The sequence below is a fragment of the Rhyacophila brunnea genome, unplaced genomic scaffold (assembly GCF_057557595.1).
Source record: "Rhyacophila brunnea isolate RB1 unplaced genomic scaffold, BYU_Rbru_1.0 scaffold_2, whole genome shotgun sequence".
Lineage (NCBI taxonomy): Eukaryota > Metazoa > Arthropoda > Insecta > Trichoptera > Rhyacophilidae > Rhyacophila > Rhyacophila brunnea.
The window spans coordinates 38,457,917-38,478,468 of NW_028232859.1; the positions used below are offsets into that span (position 1 = coordinate 38,457,917).

General features: G+C 33.4%; 1 protein-coding gene across 3 annotated transcripts; it reads right to left on the reverse strand.

The window, feature by feature from the left end:
• Positions 1–61: 61 nt before the first annotated feature.
• On the reverse strand, positions 62–19,521 carry Asph (Aspartyl beta-hydroxylase). 3 transcript variants are annotated; one of them, XM_085947784.1, is made up of 17 exons: positions 19,236–19,521; positions 11,325–11,401; positions 11,120–11,288; positions 10,850–10,962; positions 9,142–9,753; positions 7,593–7,704; positions 6,816–6,890; positions 6,045–6,119; positions 5,831–5,964; positions 5,212–5,686; positions 4,857–4,975; positions 3,781–4,015; positions 3,582–3,687; positions 3,191–3,425; positions 2,853–3,105; positions 755–977; positions 62–384 (listed from the first exon to the last, which is right to left on the reverse strand). In XM_085947784.1, exons 1-17 carry the CDS (start codon positions 19,285–19,287, stop codon positions 234–236), a joined length of 3,216 nt encoding a protein of 1,071 aa, XP_085803910.1. In that variant the 5' UTR covers positions 19,288–19,521; the 3' UTR covers positions 62–233. The 3 variants fall into 3 exon arrangements, with proteins under 3 accessions (XP_085803910.1, XP_085803909.1, XP_085803911.1); XM_085947783.1 differs by having other exon boundaries at positions 11,120–11,401; XM_085947785.1 differs by lacking the exon at positions 9,142–9,753 and having other exon boundaries at positions 11,120–11,401.
• Positions 19,522–20,552: the final 1,031 nt, after the last annotated feature.

Here is a 20,552-nt window from a genome sequence, read left to right on the forward strand (position 1 = left end):
TATACTCTATATAAAATTATAAAGGGATTAACATTGAACTCGATAAATTAAAAAAAAAATATTCATAGAAAATAGTTTATTTACAAATTACTTATCAAAATATAAATTGATATGACTGGTGATCACTTTTATATAATTTAAATGAATTAACCTAAATCTAAAAATGCTACATTGATTCGTAAACATGTTGATAATTGAAATTCAATGATAATTATGTAATGAGATATATGATATTATATCGCCGGTAGTGAGGCACGTTCCTTCATTGTGAGCTCCGGATGCCACAAGTCGACGATCAAAACAATTCGCAAGGCACTTCCATTATGCCAAACTTCATGCTCAAAGCTGTCATCGAATATGAAAACTTTTCCTTTTCTCCAAGACCTGTAAAATAAAAATTACCAGGTATCAACAACCGCATTTAATTTTTGTGATAACTACAGTGGAACCTCGATTATCTAAATTTTTATATGATCATAAATTTCATATGATTATAAGAAAACAGTACAATTTTAAAAAAAATCTTCATCAATCTAAAATTACTTCCGATCATCATATTTATCGTTTATCGGGACCACCTCACCCCAAATTAGTCCAGATAATCAAAGTTCTACTGCATGAAAATTAAAACTTAATTTAATTAAATGAAAATGTATCTGAGAGTAACTTTTGATTTTCAAATTTAATTGCTTTTTAGTACTCCCAAACAAAGCTTAAAAGAAAAAAGTTGAAGTTGAAACGGATGAATTTATACCTTGTTTCTTGTGAGACTCTAATAAATGTGTTGTCAGTGCCTTCGAGTCCCAGGTGCGCCCTGAGGCGGCAATTGGTAGGACCCGTGTGAGCGAATACATGAGTAGAAGGAGCCATCGCGCTGAACTTCACTTGACCCCGTCTGCATCCAGAAGCGGCTGCCTCTGCGCGAATCAGCCCACAGGTAATGGGGCACCTGGCACACTGCTCTTTTACCTCTTTGCCTGGAATTAGTGGAAAAAAAGTAGGGCCGTGCGCACAGATTCACATAAATCACATGTAGGGTTAGCCAGTCGCCCACACAACCTCATTTGTACAAGCCTTAATAAAAAAGCAATATTTTAATACAAGACAAACAATTTTATCGAAAGATGAAATATATTTAAAATGTACTGCTTATAGAGGGCCTAGAATATTAAATGAGGTTTAAAGAATTTACTCCAATATTTCTTCCAAAGAAATTCATGACCATGTCCGATCATTATGGGCTTCAACAGGGTGGGGGTTTGTATTACTAGGAATGGGCCACTTGCTCAACCTATTGGTCCATTCTTTGACTGAATTTCTCCATTCTCTGAAAAACAATATGTGTATTTGCCAGACCCAGAATTCCATCCTGGGACTAATGTTCCCTCTAATTATTCTATTGTGTGTGCGGATCATCACCGCATCTGAGCAGTGCAGTGGCACGAACACTTTTACCGTTTAAAAAATATTGTAAGAACTGTCATGTTTTCACAATAAGGACTACTATGAAACTACTGACAATGTTTCTTACAAGTTGAAACATGTCAAAGACTAAGAAATGTATAGGACCCGGCACATTGATAAACACTAAAATACGTACCTATCTTTTTTTCGTATACTTTGGCACGCGATAGAACGGGACGGATATAGTGATCCCACTCGACGTAAAATTTCACTTTCGTGCTCGCGTTAGTCGCACTTGACCTTCGCGTTCGAGGAATGAGTCGAAGAATTGTGCATGTGCCGGTTTCATGCATTTGAGCAAAACTAAAATCTGGCAATGGAAACTTTCTTCTACAATATTTTTGTGTGCGGACTATGCGGGGGATGAAAACATGTGCGCGGACACATTTTGGTAGGTGTGCATTGCCGGGAACATTGTCTGGGACCCACGACATTATAAGTCAACGTGTTAGCCGTTCTCCATGGAGAAAAACAGATACACCAGAACTGCCGGACGCTAGTTATTATCAAATGCTTTATTTAGAACAAAGTAAATTAGATTAATTATACTGAATACGTTATTTTATTACAGATACATAATTATAAATAATTAAAGATAAAGATCACTGAGATCATTGTAACAGAATGACTTCAGGTCACAAAAGGTTCTCTCCGAGATAGATAGCCTCATGGCTAGTCTTGTCTACGACTATTGATATTTTTAGGAATTTTAAACTTAGTCTGTTTTTCTTTGAAAAAAAATATGGCGCCCGACAGTTACTTCATTATCATGTTCAATAAAGAATGTTACATTCTCAAGTCATCTTGTGAACCATTCGTTGAATAAAGAAAAATAGTTCATAAAATTAATTGGATAGATCATGATGTTGGCGAGCAATTAAGGTACCTATTATTTGTAACTTGACTCAAACCACAAAAGCCGATTGCCAAAATGAATGGAATTTGTTGGGGTAGGGTAGGCCATGCGTTGTTTATGGGTGGCGGATGAAAGAAAAAATACTACAACTTTTGAGAGCAGTGGTGGTTTTTCATGAGTTGCTTCATTAGAAAAAGCTGACATCGAAAGGTGACGGCATTACAATTCTACCTAAAGGCGGTACTTTGCCTCGGGGTGTCACTGTATTTACTACTAGTTAATTTGATCATAATTAGTTGGAATGCAAGTGGCTAATCCACTGGATGTGGGTTTCTGTCCCGCCGGGCGCCGTATTTTGTTCTCATACCTACATAAGTGTTTTTAAATTATAAAATGTTCTATAAAGAATGTTACATTCTTAAATCTTGTGAAAAGATTCTGTGTGTATGTATTGTTAGTTTGATGTAGAGTTGAATATGTAATAACTTTTGCATAATCATTAATAGAATATAGTAACTAATATTGAAATCACCTCGAACAAACAGTTCATACTGTGACCAATCTCCAGTGTCTTTTAGATTTTCCTGTTCCGGTTTGAACTTTGTCCGTAATTGTTTGGCTTCTTGAGCAATTTGTTTCCAATTGGCTTCAAGTTTGTTGACAAAATTCGCATAGGGTGTATCCTCCGGTTTCCACCACGGACGTCCTGTTAAACGGTCGACGTTGTACAGGGATCTCTGGTCTCTCGATAGGAAAACGCCGATGGAAGATCCCATTTCATAGATCTGAAATATAATATAGGCACCCATCTGATGGCATCGACAGAAATAAATTTTGAATGTATGAATATGGATAAAATAATGACTGAACCTTAAGAGCTTTATCGTTATGGCCGAGACGAGCGTACGCATCTCCGAGGTGAAATAGAAATCTTCCTTCGAGAGTCCCGTCAGCTCTGGAATCGATTCCTTTCTGCATGTAAGTGACGGCTTCAGCTAAGTTGTTATCAACCGTTTTTAAAATAAAGCCGTAGTGTACCAAAGCGACCCCGTCATGGGGCCATAATTTTAAAGTCTCCAGAAGGACGTTTCGTGATAAAACTACCCTGAAAGTGAAAATAAAATTTTCTTTTTAATCAACATTTAACTCAACTACAATTTTAATATGTAAATAATCTCATTCGACGGATATTCTTAAAATATTACTTTAATTTAAAAAAAAAAAATGTCAGGTATTCCTAAAACAAAATTTTACTACCTACTTATTGACCATCAGATATGTGATAGCTAGTTGATTTCTGTAAGTCGGGTTTGAAGGATATTTCTCTATTAACATTGCGTGAATGGGAACAGCTTCAAGATGTCTTCCTAAACAGGAGAGCAGAGATATATAAGCAAACAATTACATATATATTAACTAGGTGACCAATAAAAATATGTATTATAAATTTTTATGCATACCTCTAAATCTAATCAAGCTGATAGTTCTATTGGCAACGGAACGAAATAAGTCAGACTTAATTTTCATATTTAGAATTTCTTTGTAAGCGGCGATCGCTGATTGCAGGAGCCCGTTGCTTTTCTTGATTTCGGCCAAGGAGTCAAGGGTCCGAGCGCGGCCCACTTTGGCGAGCGGGCACACCGGATCAGTCAAACTCAGCGCGGTGAAAAGTCTGAAAGCCTCTTCCACTCGTCCCTTGAGGATCCGGAAAGGAGCAATCGCAAAAACACTATGTTACGTTGTTAAAAAAACACACAAAAACAAATGCAATAATTATATTATAATTAAGTCGCTCTTATACTATTTTTAAAATAGGTTGCACACAAATTATCATTGAAATATATTATGACAATTTCGACATTTTCAACACTCAGTTTGAATCTATTACTAAATTTACAGTTTCATGCAAGCTTAGGGCAACACGATAACGTGATAAAATGTGTATTTAGGTATATCTCTTGAGATAAAGAAGGTAAAAATTCATGATAGTAAAAATATCATTATTCAGATGAATAATTTTCTCTCTGAACAACATGGGATTTTGTGGGTGCAAAAATATTACATAATGTTCACAAGAAAAGAACTCATATGCTAATGAATAAAAAAAAATCATTCAAAGATGAAGTATAAAATTAATAAAAATTATTAAAGAGTTAATTACAATGTTCTTCTAGGTACAAAGCGAATAAGTAACTAATGGCATTTATTGGTTAAAACTTATTTACAAACTAGTATACGCAGCGGGAAATGGAAAACTTATCAGTTAAGCGAATTTTATAAAATTGGTGAAGACTTAATCTAAGTGTTTAATGATTAATAATGGTCGAGGGGTTAATCGAAGAGGCCCTGTCAAAAAAATAAAATAGAAATCACAAATGTAGTAAATAATTACAAAAACAATCAATCATAATATAACAAAACATAATATGGAAAGAAATTAATGAATATAATATAAAATCTATAATAAAAATATAAAAACAGTGCCTAAAATGATGTAGTTTTTTATAACACGTTATCGGGCATAGTCATTCCTCACCTCATCCATTTCGGCTTGCGCTAAATCTAACTGCTCTTTCCACCGGTCATCCGGCTCGCTGGCCCAATCGTCCGACTCTGAATCATCCTCCAATGCGTTTCCGCCAGTTGGTTTACCTCCTGAAAATGATATCGAACATTCCATCAGCACTTCTGTACTTGTCTCAAATTAATTGCTAACCGTATTCGTAACAATGATAAAAAGTTAATTTATAGAGAGAGAGGTGTGTATTATTTCTGAAAGAATCTAACGGTCGATTGATTCGACGGGTGACATGAGAAGTTTTATAAAAAAGAATAATAATGAAGCGGGCATATGAAAATTGTCACAAAAATTAGCGAAATTATAGCGGTACGTTTTCTGGAAGGCATCGTAGGTTTGTCATCATCACTGTGCCCTTCCGCATCATCCTCATTATCGAGCAGCTTGCCGTACTTGGCTTCCAATTTCTTCATGAGATCGCTATCGTCAATTTCTTCAGAAATATCTTCTTCCTCCTCTTCCTGTTCCTCTTCGTCCAGCAGTTCTTCGTCCTCCGCTTCTTCTTCCAAGTCTTCTTCGTACGGCTCATCATCATATTCATTGCCCACGCCCTTGTCTCCTGCCGGCTGTGTCACTCGGGACTGCTCTGTCTGTTTAGTCTCTGCGTCTTTCACTTCTTCCCGATTGATCTCTTCGACGTCTTCATCGTCATATTCTTCCTCTTCTTCTTCTTCTTGCCCTCGGTGAGGCTCGTCTAGGAGATCGTCATCGTCAACGACAGGCGGTTGATTGACTTGCGAAAAAGATTTTTTCACCGGCTGGATAATTTCTACCTCTTCATCGTCAGACTAAAATAATAAAAAAGAAATTCATTTGATTATGTCCTATGCATATATTTATATATTCGATTAAACTTATTGATATGATCAAACGTTGATAAATCTAATTATGACAACTTCTAATACTGCTTTACAATAAAAATGATAACTAACATCTTCATAACGATGAATGATCTGCTTGGGTCTGCTGAATATGGATTGCGGAGGTTCGCTTTTCAAATTTGAAATTGGGTTCCTTAAATTTGAGATCTTTTCTTCGATTTCCTGTTCAGCCTCATCCATGATGTCTATAAAAGAGAACGGAAAATGTTCAAATAATGAATCATATTTTCTCTAATAATGACAAACATTAATATTGCAATCTCACCGTCGGCATTTTCGTCATCAACGAGGGTCATCCTCCGACTTAAATCTCCCGATTCGTCTTCACCATCTTCAGAAACTATGGCATAAAAATTTATTAAGCGCTTCATAAAATGACAACTATTCGCATCACTTTCTATATATTATGAGCAATACAATATATTATTTGTATGTAACTAGTGATATCTTTTGCATATTGTGGATATTTTTTTAAGAGTAAAATTAACAGATAAATAGTAGATATAAAAAAATAAAAACACTTACCAATGGTGTCTATAACAGTTATCTCATAAATACAAAAAAAAATAAAAAAAAAATAAAAGAAAGTACATACTCAATACTAAAGTGTTAGCACACATTATTATTGAAAAATACAAATGGTGTTAAAATAATTGTTAAGGAAGCATAATAAGAAGAAGGATTAAATTTAACAGAAACAACAAGTTTTTGGAACTATATAATATTCAGAATAACATTGATCACATAAAATAAATAAAAACAGTGTTTAAAATCAAAGCGATTACAATTAGTTTGAAATTCGTAAGTATGTTAGTTAGGCCACGAGCAGTGGAGAATGATGTACTAAATTTAGTATGATTGTACAAAAACAAATTACAAAATTTATCAACACGATTTTTGGTTAATATTTCAACAGCGTGGTAATCATGTAAATGTTTTTATTCTGCTAATGAACTGATATGAACTCGGTATGCGCAAAAACATCTAAAGCATGCATAAATAAAATTGGCCGTTCGTGCAAAAGTGCGGTACCGACCGTTGCGCAACTTTCTCGCTAGCACGCAGTACGCTACCGTCATTAGCGCCAACCCTACGGCGAGTCTCATTCCCACTGTAACATATTTTACCGTTCTTACTGTTCAAACATTGCATAACAAATAACACTTTGCGAGTGGATATCAGTATCGCGGTATTTTAAGGATAGCTCGTGACCTAAGTTTCATACTTTTACAAGACGATTTGTAAAATTTGAATACAATGCAACGGATAAAAAAGATTTCTTATTCTAGGACGATTAAGTAATATGTAATCACATAAGGTTAAATTTATAAATATACAAAAGTTATGAAAGGTTTTATTAGTGAACCTTATACAGATAAATTTTCATATGCCCATCGTTCATTATTTCAATATCGTCGGATGTGAAACAGACTCGAATAAAATTTGTTAGATAGTAAAACCTTTTGAACATTTCAATTAAAATACAGATACGATAAGAGTTCTGAAAATATGCTATAAACATGAAATTATCATTGTGCTCTGTCCACAGTGATAATAATACTATAATTGAGATATTTTTTGATAAAGCAGTGAAATATTCTTATTAGTATCCATTTGTAGATTCAGAGAAAAATATACATATTTGTTTAAATTTATATATAAATTTATTAGGTAGCTTCAAGTATTTTAAAATGATCACAACCTCTCTTTTAAAATAGGAGCATTAGCTTTAAAATGACTCATAGCTTCTAGTACCGATAAAACTAAAATGAATTTAAAATAAAAATTCAGGTATAGCTTCTTTGTTACTCACTTCCGGTGGTTTCCTGTTCTTGTTCTTGAGCGAGCTGCTCAGCTCGCTTTGCAGCCAAATGCTCTTCCTCTCCGGCATGATTATCGATCACTTCTTCTTCTACCGAGTCCACCTACAAATAGTTCAACAGTTACACACCATAATCATAGTACAAAACATAAATACAGGAAAGAGATCAATTTCATTCGATAGCTTTTGATAGCATTTGAAAGTATACATTTAACTCGTAATGGTATCATATTAGAGTCGAGTTTTTAGTACTGATCGAGTTAAAGTATCCACATTTTTATATGTACATGCATAATATATTAAATTTTTATATATATTGGTTTAATTAAATATGCAAGAAATTTTACTATGATAATACAAAAAATATTTATAGGAAAATAAGTTCGTTTAAATCAGACTTGTTTTAATGTTAATTCTACAAACTTTCTTACAAAGCCAATATAATGGTGTTCTATCACGTAAATGAAAGTTCAATTTAACACTTATTTAGCCAAATGGTGTAAATTTCACACATGTTATTGGTCACTACGTATCTGGTAAACTCAATATTTAGTTAGTTAAAATGATTAGCAAACAAACAAAAAAAGCCATATAAGTAATATCATTATTGTTCCTAAAATATTACACTTTGCATAATTAATAATTCAGTTTCAACTCTATGTAAAGTGAAAGGTGAAAATTTCATTGAGATACTGTTTCATAATATTATAAAGTAATCAATAAAACAACCCAACGATTAAGTAGATACATAATTGAATCAGTATTTTGAACAATTGCCTACACTCAAATCAAGAGCTCTTACTATAACTGTGGTCGAGCGGCTAACGCGTAGGTTTATGTTGTCGTGAGTCCCACGTTAGAATCATGGATCTGATCAATACGCATATTGTTTTTCAATGTGTGTTTAGGAGTCAGAGTATGGACCTAATAGGTTTGAGCAGGTGGCTAACATTCATTTCTCGTAAAACAAAAATACAACTTCCACTCTTTAGGATCGAATATGGTTTATAGAAAAAAAATGTAAAGAGTGTCATGTTATATAATAAAAACTATTTCTATTATAATACTTGATAGCAATACCACAATGGTAATGATAAAAAAGAACATTCCATACCTTGGCACGTTAAAACATGGCAGCCAGTTTCAACATTTACTTATTTTGTATGTATAATATAGGTACATACATACAGCTGTTGTTCATAGTTTTTAGTAACTGTGATTGAATCTAAAATTATATTTAAACACTTGTGGTTTTTGACAGATGTTCACGAACACTATAAATGAATCTGCAATGCAAAATGACTTACACCTAATTTAATCATTAGTCTTAGTTACCCTTTTAAACACCTTCATGTGAATATATTTAGATGCCGCTCTGTCCATATAGAGATTTTCTTCAACAGTTTTTTTAAAGGTAACGCACAAATGCCGATAAAATTATTATGTCAAGTAGTGGAAGATAAATGTTAAAAAATCACACAAAACCCATGAAAAAAAACTAATGGTCACGCAAACTTTTCACTCAAAAGCAATATCAAACCTCCTCAAATGGCTCATCTTTGTCATCTTCTTCACTGTTATTTATGTTGGAATTGTTTTCTTGGCTGTCTACATTGTTATCATCATCATCATCATCATCATCATCATCATCATCATCATTATCATCATCGTCATCGCCATCATTGTCGGCATTAGTTTTTTCAGGCGAAGCGTTCAAGTAGTCATCATCATCGTCATTGATGTCATCATCATCATCGTCATCATCATCATCATGAGTGGGATTTAAATATCCGTCATCATTATCTCCCTCACCGTCATAGTCAATTTCATTATAGTGGTCTTCCACATCTTGTTCATTGTCATTTTCTCCGCTGTCATCATCGTCATTGTCATCTTGTTGAGCATCATCATCTTCATTGTCATCATGATCATCATCATCATCATCATGTTCATTATCTTCATCATCATCATCGTGATCTTCTTCGTGGTGTTTATCATCTTGCTCGTCGGCTTCATCACTCTCGATAGCGTCATCATCCTCTTCTTCATCGTCATGGTGTTCATGCTCTATGTCCTCGATCTCTTCATCGTCGTCATCATGGTCATCGTGATCATCATGATCGTCATCATCATCATCATCATGATCATCATCCTGACACATTTCATCAAATTGAGAATATATCACATCAATGATAAGAATGTGACTTTCAAATTACACACTAAGGTACTTTTATTTGTCTTGCTAATTTTAAGAGATGCAATAATCGGTTAGAACAATATTATGTTCCAGGTTGATTCGATTTATCTTAAGGGCTCATCTAAATATGACAGCACATCCTAATGGGAGGTGGGGGCAGCGTTGCCAACTTAGCGTTTTTCTATACCCATCTAGCTTGCAAAAAAACCCATTTAAAATATTATGGCATTTTTTCTACTGTTTCTACTGTTAACAGCTTTAAATGTGCTGAAACAACACTAGAATTTTGTTAATTTATTATTTGCACATTAAACTTACCCGAATTTTTTCTTGACCATGACTCTGAATGCACACCTGACATAAAAAAAGCTTTCCAGCCGAGAGAGGTAAGAAAAAAACCCTCAACTTTCAATTTGAACAGAATTTCGCCAGTGAAAAAATTTTTTCAGCTGAGAGGTAGAAAAAAAAAGTTCTTGACCCTCATTCTAAATTGAATTTAAAAAAATTATGGGATGTTTTTAGTTCTTATGATTTTTTTTTTCAAATGCCAATTAAGTACCTAGAGACACGTAAATTATTTTGAGAAAATGTATCATTTTATTGTTTTTAACACTGTTTGGCATATTTTCATGAACAGTTGGCAACACTATTGGGTCTGATATAATGTGATGATTTGTGACGATGATGGTAGGGGAGGTCGTAGAAAATGTGATGTCACAAAACCAACTACCTAACTCATTTTTTCTGAGAATAAAATATTTTGTGACTAATTATACAATATGACATCGATCATGTTTTACGAATTTATTTTTTAACAAATGGAATTCAAAAATTTTACATAATTTAGACAGGGGCGTATAAGATTTTGTAATGACAATAGGAAGTGGAGGATTCAAAAAATCGTGACATAATGATGACTCCTAATATCAAAGATGGCATACCTGCTAAATTGTTCAATTTAGGATCACAGAAAAAAAGCGATAGAATGATTCCATAATCGAATGGAAGACAAATTGTTAAAACGATATCAGAAAAGAACCGATTGACTTACACCATGTTTCAATTCCAACGTGTGTTCATCGTGGTGGTCGTCGTGCGCAGGCCCCTCATCCACCCAACCATCAAAAACTTGTGCATAGCGAGATTCTGCCACAGGAGTATCCACTGAAATAAATGGTATATCAAATTTTAATTCGTTCAGTTCCATATTTTGCAATGTTTTAAAAAAAATTATAATATTATCTACTATAAATTTATAATAGGATTTGGAGAACTACTTCAAATGTCATAATTAAATAGTTTAATCAATGGAATTACTCACAATCTGTCAGTCCTCTATTTTCCAATATAATTAGTCCTATCAATCCAACCAGAACACCGAGAAGAACGAAGAAGATAAGTTTGGCGCACCAATGGCCTCCTGTCCCCCCTTCATGGTGAACATGGATTATCGAATCCCCTTCACCCAGCTGTGAAGCGGTATGTGACCCGTGAGATGAATGAGACGTGTGAGATGAATGAGACGTGTGAGATGAATGAGACGTGTGAGACGCCTGGGGGGCACTCGGTTTGGCTGGAATGCTGGGCCCTTCATCTGAATCATCTGAATAAAAAAATATTTCATTTGAATGGGGATATTAACAATAGATAGTTTCGATATTTAAGGGAATCAAAAATAGGAAATAATGGAATTTTTATATGGTACAGCAGTCCACAACATAACAATGGTAAATCCAACAATAGGGTTCCCTCATATAAAGAGGTATTGATAACATTATGAGGAGGTCAGGAAAAATAAAACATCAGTCAACTCATTCAGAACAAACATGTATGGGATTACAAACTGAATGAAGACATAAAAAAATAGTTCATGGATTCTAAAAAAAATAGGATCGACAGGCAATAAATATGAAAGTCCAATGGCAATCTAGGGTTCATACAAAAGTGGTTTATTTGTCGGGTAAAAATACCTGCGACACTCAATTTACGGGCGATAAACTCAGCTTCGGCTTTTGATCGTTCGCTGCTTGACGCATCTGTTTGAGATTAATACAATGTAATTTATTATATAACCCAAATTTAAGTATGTGCTCGGTAACATCGACCCATTATAATATGAATAGGCTATTGCAGGGACTCCCAACCCTGCGGAGCCCGCGAGCAGTTTTGCGTGCGACCACGGATTCATTTCTGCATTTTATACATTAAATTGTTATAATATTTTAAATCGATTAATAAAAATAGAATATTTGTGTTTCGATATATAAAAAAAATCATCGATGTATGGTTGAACAAGCAACCTGGTGAATTGAAAAAACTATTTCTCCCTAAAAAGTGGAGCATATAAAATAAAATCATGCTTTACTAATTAAATAGTCATTCTTTTTTATTATGTGCTACTCGTGTATTCAGTCATTCTGAGTTTACTTTATACATCTAATACTGATATAAAGATTCTTATCTTTAATATGACAGTCAGATGCAATTAGTGTGTATGTTTAACGAGGCCGCTAAAGTAAACAAAAATATTCATTTATATCATTGTTACTCATAATAGTCAATGAAAACTCTTGTGTTTTCACAGTAAAAACTTTTTAATAGGTTGGGTGAGATTTATTTAGCATCTTCTGTGACAAAAAAAAAGTATTCTCCATTTTTTTTTTCTTTTTTCGACCATGTCCGATCCAGATAGGATCATATGGGCCTCCACAGAGTGGAGGTTTGTATTGACAGATTTTGTTTTTTTATGAGAAATGGATGTCAGCCACTTGCTCAACCTATTAGGTCCATACCCTGACACACACAAATTGAAAAACAATATGTGTACTTGCCAGACCCAGGATTCGAACCTGGGACCCACGGCTTTATAGTCCAACGCTTATGCCGCGCGGCCACCGTGGATAATTAAATATATACTAAATATACGGTAGTCTCAGACATATTTATAACAATGTCTTGCGTAGATAATAAAAGCATCTCAATAATTGTACGTATCATATTATACTGAAGCACAGTTCACTGTGAGTTGTCTTGCTGATAAGATATCGTCGTTGATCTGACAATTATATCTATCTGCAGTTTTGGCGAATTCTGGGTTATTGGTGTATTTTGTACAAAATTTGGTGACGGATCGAATGGAAATATTATTGTTCTACGAAAAAAATCCTAAAGTGCTCAAATTTAACGCAGAAAATAGTGTCTATCTGATAATAAACTAAAAAGAAATATTATCTATCTGCTTGATTTCTTTTATTATATGACATTACAATTCCATACATCTTCTTTAAATCGCTGTTTTTGTACTTACTAATATTAAATCATTTCACTTAAAAAATAAAAATAATACTGATACAGACAAAAACAGTTTTTTGTACCCTCTGAAAAATTGACTATATGTCAGATAGATACTATTGTCAGATCACCGTCGATATGGTTGTATAGCATTGGCATAAAAAAATAACACGTTCGTGGAGTACTGCAGATAGTAATATGTTCAGATTTTATTAGATTCAATAAGATTAATTTGATATTGATGGAATCAAATATCTAACAATAATCAGAAATTTAATAGTAAGTACGACTTGATACTTATGAGCACCTACCAGAATAAATATCTTTATATTATGTATTTTTAATTCAACTTTTTTTATTTAAAGTAACTACTTTCTTCTGTCTTTCCGCTGTATTCCGGTGAATTTTTACATGAATTTTATCAATACTATACGGCCATCTATTTCATACGGCTATGGCGGATATGGCTGACTCATACGTACAAATTTTATTACTTATACCTATATTCTTTTTAGCACTACAACAAGTCATGAGACCCAATGATAGTAGTGTAGTAATAGAAGTGAAATAATCACAAACGCCTAGGCCAGGGATGGCGAACCTTTTTAGGTACGCGTGCCAATATTTCCCAAATAATATTTTTCAACTGTCCGACGTACCAAGCAGTTTTTTTATGGTGAAAATTTTTTTTTTAAGTTTTATAAAAAAAAATAGTTAATAATTCTATTAAAAAGGTTTAAAAATAATTACAATTGAGTTATTGCTATTCTATCTTTCACCGTATTTCCGAAGCATATTTTTTATTCATAGAATTTTTTTCCCCTGTTTTCAAATTACTCAAAGTGATCGTGGAAGCATTTAAACCACTCCAGCACTGAGCGGTTTTCCATTTTTAGAGAATATGTTTGAGGTAAAATAACAAGCTGTTATTGTATTTGAATGACTGCCGATAATTAATTTCATAAGGTTTGTTGACTGTATATTTTTATGCTTAATTCCGGTCCTAAGGACCCACCTATGCAATCGTATGATTACATTAAACGTAATGATTTGCCTGTAATTTTTATACAATGCGATTTGTCATTATTTATGCATCATTCATCGTTTCCGTTTGCGCATCGATTGGTACCTAAAAATATTATGAAAAACTGAAGAAAATACGCATGGCTATATCGTCATTATTTTTTAACATTATAAGTAAGTACTTATATATTTAGTTGTAAAACTTTTTTATAACAAAGATTCTTTTTAAATATAATATATAAAACAGTAATATTTCTTTTCTCTTCATAATGAAACATTCGCGTGCCATGCAAAATCATCTCGTGTGCCACTGGTGGCACTCGTGCCATAGGTTCGCCATCCCTGATCTAGGCTTTGAGAAAATCGCATAAATTATATATTGTGACCTCACCGGGAGCGAACGAGTTCGAGAGCGGAGCGAGTTACGCAATAGAATGTGAGGGCCATCACACATTCATTGTAATTAGGGATTGCAATAACGAATGAATATTTCAATACTGATATTTCGGTATTTCTTATTGAATACCGGTATTCATCAAAACATATTATAGAAAAAGAAAGTAGTACCTATCAATAATTTATAGCAACCCAAAGTACCTACCTACATTTATTATGTTGATCATTAATAATTATGTATAGATCATAATATTTTAACACTGCTAATTTTTACAAATACTATACGTCCGGGTACAGGAAAATCACTCTCAAATTCAACACTGGGTGTACTATCGCCGTTGGATCAATAGTTATAGAATATGTTTTCTTTTTTGAAATATTTTAATTCTATAAGTATATTTGAGCGATTTTGTTTTATTATTATTTAGTTTCAGTCACTATATTTGCGTTTTGGCAACATTAATCTTATACACTAAATTCAATATCAATATAGTAGTAGGTACATAGTAATGAAAAAATAACATTAAATTCATTTTCGAAAAACATAAATGCTGTCTTAATACCGAAAATACTGGTATTTTGAATTTTTGAAACCGGTATTTTGGTATCGATAGACATAGGACAGCATGCATATGAAGGGGTGGACAAGTTCACGTATCTCGGATCCAGCCTAAATACCCAAAATAAGACAGCAGAGGAGATAAAAATCCTCCTTATCTCCGGGAATAAATGCTGACATGCCTGCAAGCGACTGGTGGGGTCGAAAATTCTAGGCCGAAGAAGTAAACTTCTAATTTATAAAACAATTATATGGCCAGTGGTCACTTATGGCTGTGAGACTTGGTGCTTAACTCAAAACGAGGAAAACAAATTAGCTGTCTTCAAGCGCAAAATACTCCGCAAAATCTTTTGGACCCACGTGGGAACCACAGAATAAAAATGAACCACGAGTTGGAAGAGCTGATTGAACAGCAGGCAATCATAAGATACTGTAAGTCCCAAAGACTACGATGGGCGGGACATGTGGAGAGAATGCCTGAAGTTAGAGCGCCAAGGATCATGACGAAGTGGCTACCCCAACGGAAGAGACCCAGAGGCCGTCCAAGAAGGAGATGGGCTGACGCCGTAGAAGTGGACTGGCTTCATATAGGAAGACCCGGTAACTGGAGAAGTGTGGCGAGAGACCGGAGTGAGTGGAGAGCGGTTGTGGAGGAGGCCAAATCCCACCCCGGGATGTAGCGCCATGGAAGAAGATTTCGGTATCGATAAATAATTGAATATCTACCGGTTTTGAAATACCGGTATCGCAAACCCTAATAATTGTAATCAACCACTACTTTAGAGAGAGAAATGTCTACATTCACTCCATACATCCATAATTTCTTCTAATCGTCGAATGATATTAACATATTAAGATTTTAATAAAGTATGATATCCTATTTCAAAAATGGTTTGGCTATAAGAGCGAGTCTTATGAACTTTAAATATTACATCAATTCTGCAAAATTTATAGAGTGGCTAAATGGACAGTAAAATAATATTCTATACATTGGCACATTGAAATAAAGCGGAGCTGTATTTGGCAGCATCTTCAATATTTCGTCATTTTGTAGATATGACATGTTATGCGATTTTGTGATTGTTCATCAAAATATTGTAAACTATTTTTTTATATTTAATTGCCTACTTATCTAGGTATACATATTTCAATTTAATTTCTATTTCAATTTATTTATTTTTTACATATTGTGGACATTGCAAATTATAAGTTTAACACATCCACAACATGACATGAAACATTATTATAAAGAAGAAAGAAAAATAAAAGTAATAAAAGGGATAAAAATGAAAATATAAAAAGTGAAAATACAGTTATACATATTATAGAAATTACAAAGAAGTACACCGAGTTTGCTAAGGAGACCCTATTTTAAGAATTTATAAAATAGCGTTCACCTAAACTCACCTCATGCAAGTGGAATATATCAACACCCAAAGCAATTTGGTTGAACATAGTTATCGCCCTCCCAATTGGCATTACCAGTGGCAGGTTGGTTCTGCACCGTGGGAAAATAAACAACTGATGCTCCCTATTGCTAAGATAGTTATCAGGGACACACATGTCAACACTACCCAGAATGGCAGAGTTCTCATTTATACCTCGTAAGTATAAGTCGAAAAAAATACATAGCTAAATAAAGATCTCTTCTAAATTGCAGACTGCAGTATGTAAGCATACCTAAGAGAAAGTCAGTTGGATAAAGCCACGGATAGTATCCATACAATCTCAAGTAAAGGAGTCTCAAGAATTTCTTCTGAACCCTCTCGACCATAAGACCATACTTCAACTGATGCGGTGCCCAAACAATAGACCCACTGTCAAACCTGCTTCGAACTAAAGAATTACACAAAATATTTAATGTATATCATATATAATAATTTGCAGTCTTTTCATGGGTTGTTCACAGTTATAGTTACATTTGCATTGTGAATATTTTGGTTTCGGTACATATTGAACATGTCTCGTGTTTAAAATGGTCAATATAATTACATATGTAGACAATTAATACAATAGTATCAATCCATAACAAATTCAAATCGAAGAGTTCATCTTGGCAAAATCTGCACATTTAATAATCTATGGAATCAACTCGCACACTGAGATCTATATGGTCATAACTGCATATTACATAATCTTGAGTAATTCGAGTTTGAAAGTTAAATAATTAACTACAATTTAATTAATTGCAGTAGACTGCTGAAAAATACGGAAAAATATAAATAAAATATATAATTATACCAAAGATGAAATATTTTTTAGGCAAAAGGGCCTCATGTAAGATAATGCCTCTATATAATATGTAGCTCTAAATTAAAATTTTAAATATAAAATAATCATGGACACAATTGTGTAATAGGCCACTGCTTCCAAGTAGCAGTTAATGCCATATAGCAGCGTTTCCCAACCTTTTTTGGCTCGCGTACCACTTGGTAGTACATACTTCGTAAAAATGATTGTATTTCGAGAAATTTGTTATTCTATTTGCATTATAAATTTTATAGGGTGACTATATTTCCCAGAACTCAATTTATTTAAGTTTAAAAAAAAATACCAAAGGTTCTATTTTTTCTGATAAAAATGAGACATTTGAACTTTACATATCACAATGTTTTTTTTTTAATAAAAGGTGCCGAAGCTCATTTCTTGTCGAAATTCAAAACCAGGACATTTAAAGAAGTTGTTTTTTAACAACTAATGTTAAAACTATTAAAAAAAAATTACATAGAATTAAATTAAATTATTTGTATAAAAAAAATTAAATGCGCCAAAAATTACCGATATTCATAGAGAATATATGTATATAAAATTAATTAAACACGGTAAATGTAAAAATTCTTCTGATGAAAACGAGAGAATTCATACTTTCACTTGTAAGCCGCGCGCTCAAGTGAATGGAGTACAGCGCCATCATAACAGTGACGGCGACATCTCAAGTTACTGATAGCTAACGTGCTAAATTTAAAAGTGCACTCCAAAAATACGACATTGATTGTTGGGTTTTCGATCATCGACTGTACATATTAACAACTGTACTGTATATTATTAATTAAAATTATGAATTAAGTATAGAAAAAATACAATAGTTTAAATGTTATTTTTATGACTGATTTTTTTTTACTTTTTATGTCCGCCATTACTGATTATTTTTCGCGTAGTACCACCAACTATCCACTCGCGTACCACAGGTTGGGAACCGCTGCCATATAGCATTAAAAAATAGATTTTTTTTTCTAACGAACTGCATTCATAAGTCATTTTTGGGTTTTTTGCAGTTATGACCTCAGTGATCTGTGTGCGAACCGTTTGAGTGATTCTGAAATTGACAGATACGGGCAATAATATTATGAGTTTGCTACAAATGAATCTGCAATGAATGCAAATGACTTGTAGCCAATGTAATTATTAGCCTTAATAGTCTTTTTAGCTTCACTTTCATATATTATGTACCTACCTAGGGTGTCTACAAAGATAAGGTTGTTTTCAATGATGCGGTTTTCAATAATTTATGCAGTGGACATAATATTATGATTAAATTGTTTTTTTTTTACTATATACTAAACACAATGAATTAAGTTTATTTAATAGTTGACACATAACATTACTATCGTTTGCGAACACTTATTATTGAAGTATGAAAAAGACTACATCTATGGAAGTTAAGATAGTAAGTAGGTATTTATTTTATGTCAAAAATAGTTAGAAATTGGAATACACAATAATTCTGGTAAAGGTGCACAACTTCTAAAGAAACACAGTCTATTGAAAATGTGAAATAATGAAATAGGAATTTGAATATTGTGATTCTTATATTAAATACTACAATACAAGGTAAAATAAATAAATTTGAAAATAAAAAAATTCGACTAAATCAGCTATAATTTATTTCTAAAACAACACGGTGTTAACGTGCTTTTAAAATGAGGTATCTATTTATAACTCAGATAGAGTGCCAAAAGCGGGAGAAGCTACATGAGCGTGTCCCGAAAATTATTCGATGAAAGTAACGTGAAAATAAGTAATCCGATGATTTATGATTATTATGAATACACGGTAAACAAGAATTTGAGCGTATTACACAATTTCTACATACTATGGTCCTTTGAGGATGGGTTAAATAAAAATCAGAAAGAATGAGGGTCTGAAAAGAAAATAAATTTCTCCATACCTTTTTTACGTCTTTTATCTTTACGTTTCCTTGGTTGCACATCTCCTGACATTTTTATGAATTAAATATCTAATGAAAAACTATATTGTAGTATTATGGACCGAAGTAAACATGACCTTTCGTGTCAACGAGGTTGGATTATTTGAAATTAGATGTAATGAACAAAATAACCGGGAGTGCAAAATACGTTCATTAAAACGTGATTTTGAAAGTAATGAACCCGGTGCTAAAAATAGTTTACTAGAGAATAGAATGAGCTGCGAGCTGCGGCAATTCAAACACAGCCACCAATATTTGACCACCATGTGACACTTCAAAAAATTTACAAATGATTATCTGTCTTTCTCTAATATCACTTATGTGCGTATACCAGAAAGAGATAAACAAAATGATGATGAAGTTGCCATAATATGGTCAACTCGCATCTGAAAATAGTTGTGACCATAGACTAATATACTTGTGACGATGATAAAGATTGGTTATGAATGATCAAAAATAATGCGAATAAAATTTAAAATCTCATATTAAAGTTTATTTTAAACATTTGAGTTGACTTTTTTGTTCAAAATGTTTATAATCATCGTAAATGTATCAATAATCAGTATTTTTTTATGTTGGAAAAAATCGATACTAATTATTAATGAAAATATAAGTCATAATCGTATTTGCTTTGAGGTCCTAAGCGGCCTAAGCTGATACAATACTGAGACCCAAAAAACAACTAATATTATTTTTTGATCCAAAATAACTGAATTCATCAAAATCCATTTTAGATTCTATTGGCATTCAATATATTTAGTCATTGCCGACTTAGATGGCGGTGATTTAGTACAACCTACCGAAAGAGATTGGACGGTCTTCAATCTCTTTGGACCACAAAACATCCCCAAACATACCATGAGGCCCTACGTTACAGAATGTATCAGGAGTAGTTACCCAAGACCGAGGTCACCACATCCACAAACATACTTTGGCTGAGTTTAAATTTCCTTCATTAAAATATATGCCTATGAGAGAGAGAAGCAGAGAGAACTGACAAAAATATTTTTCAAAGCCAATCAAAACTGACATACTTACTATATGACAGATTTTCACATCCACAGTAAAATGACAATTTTTTTTTAATGCAATATAATTAGCCTTTGTGGCGACCAGCTGTTAGGCCTAACGAGCCCAACAACTGGTTGTATTGATTTGAGCATCTCTTCCATTTCTGTAGATTCCCAGAGGATGTGGTTTGCATCCTGTATTACTTTTCCACATGGATAATGTTGGTCGGGTAACAGGTCCAAGCCTATAGATAGAGCTTAGCAGTGA

What these genes read in the sequence shown, in the direction of transcription:
- Asph (XM_085947783.1), bottom strand. Translation starts at nt 19,287, where the DNA reads ATGTCAGGAGATGTGCAACCAAGGAAACGTAAAGATAAAAGACGTAAA. An exon ending in TACGATGCCTTCCAGAAAAC is followed by an intron (nt 4,976 to 5,211) that starts GTACCGCTATAA and finishes TATCATTTTCAG; the next exon opens with GAGGTAAACCAACTGGCGGA. An exon ending in CAGCTTGATTAGATTTAGAG is followed by an intron (nt 3,688 to 3,780) that starts GTATGCATAAAA and finishes TCTCCTGTTTAG; the next exon opens with GAAGACATCTTGAAGCTGTT.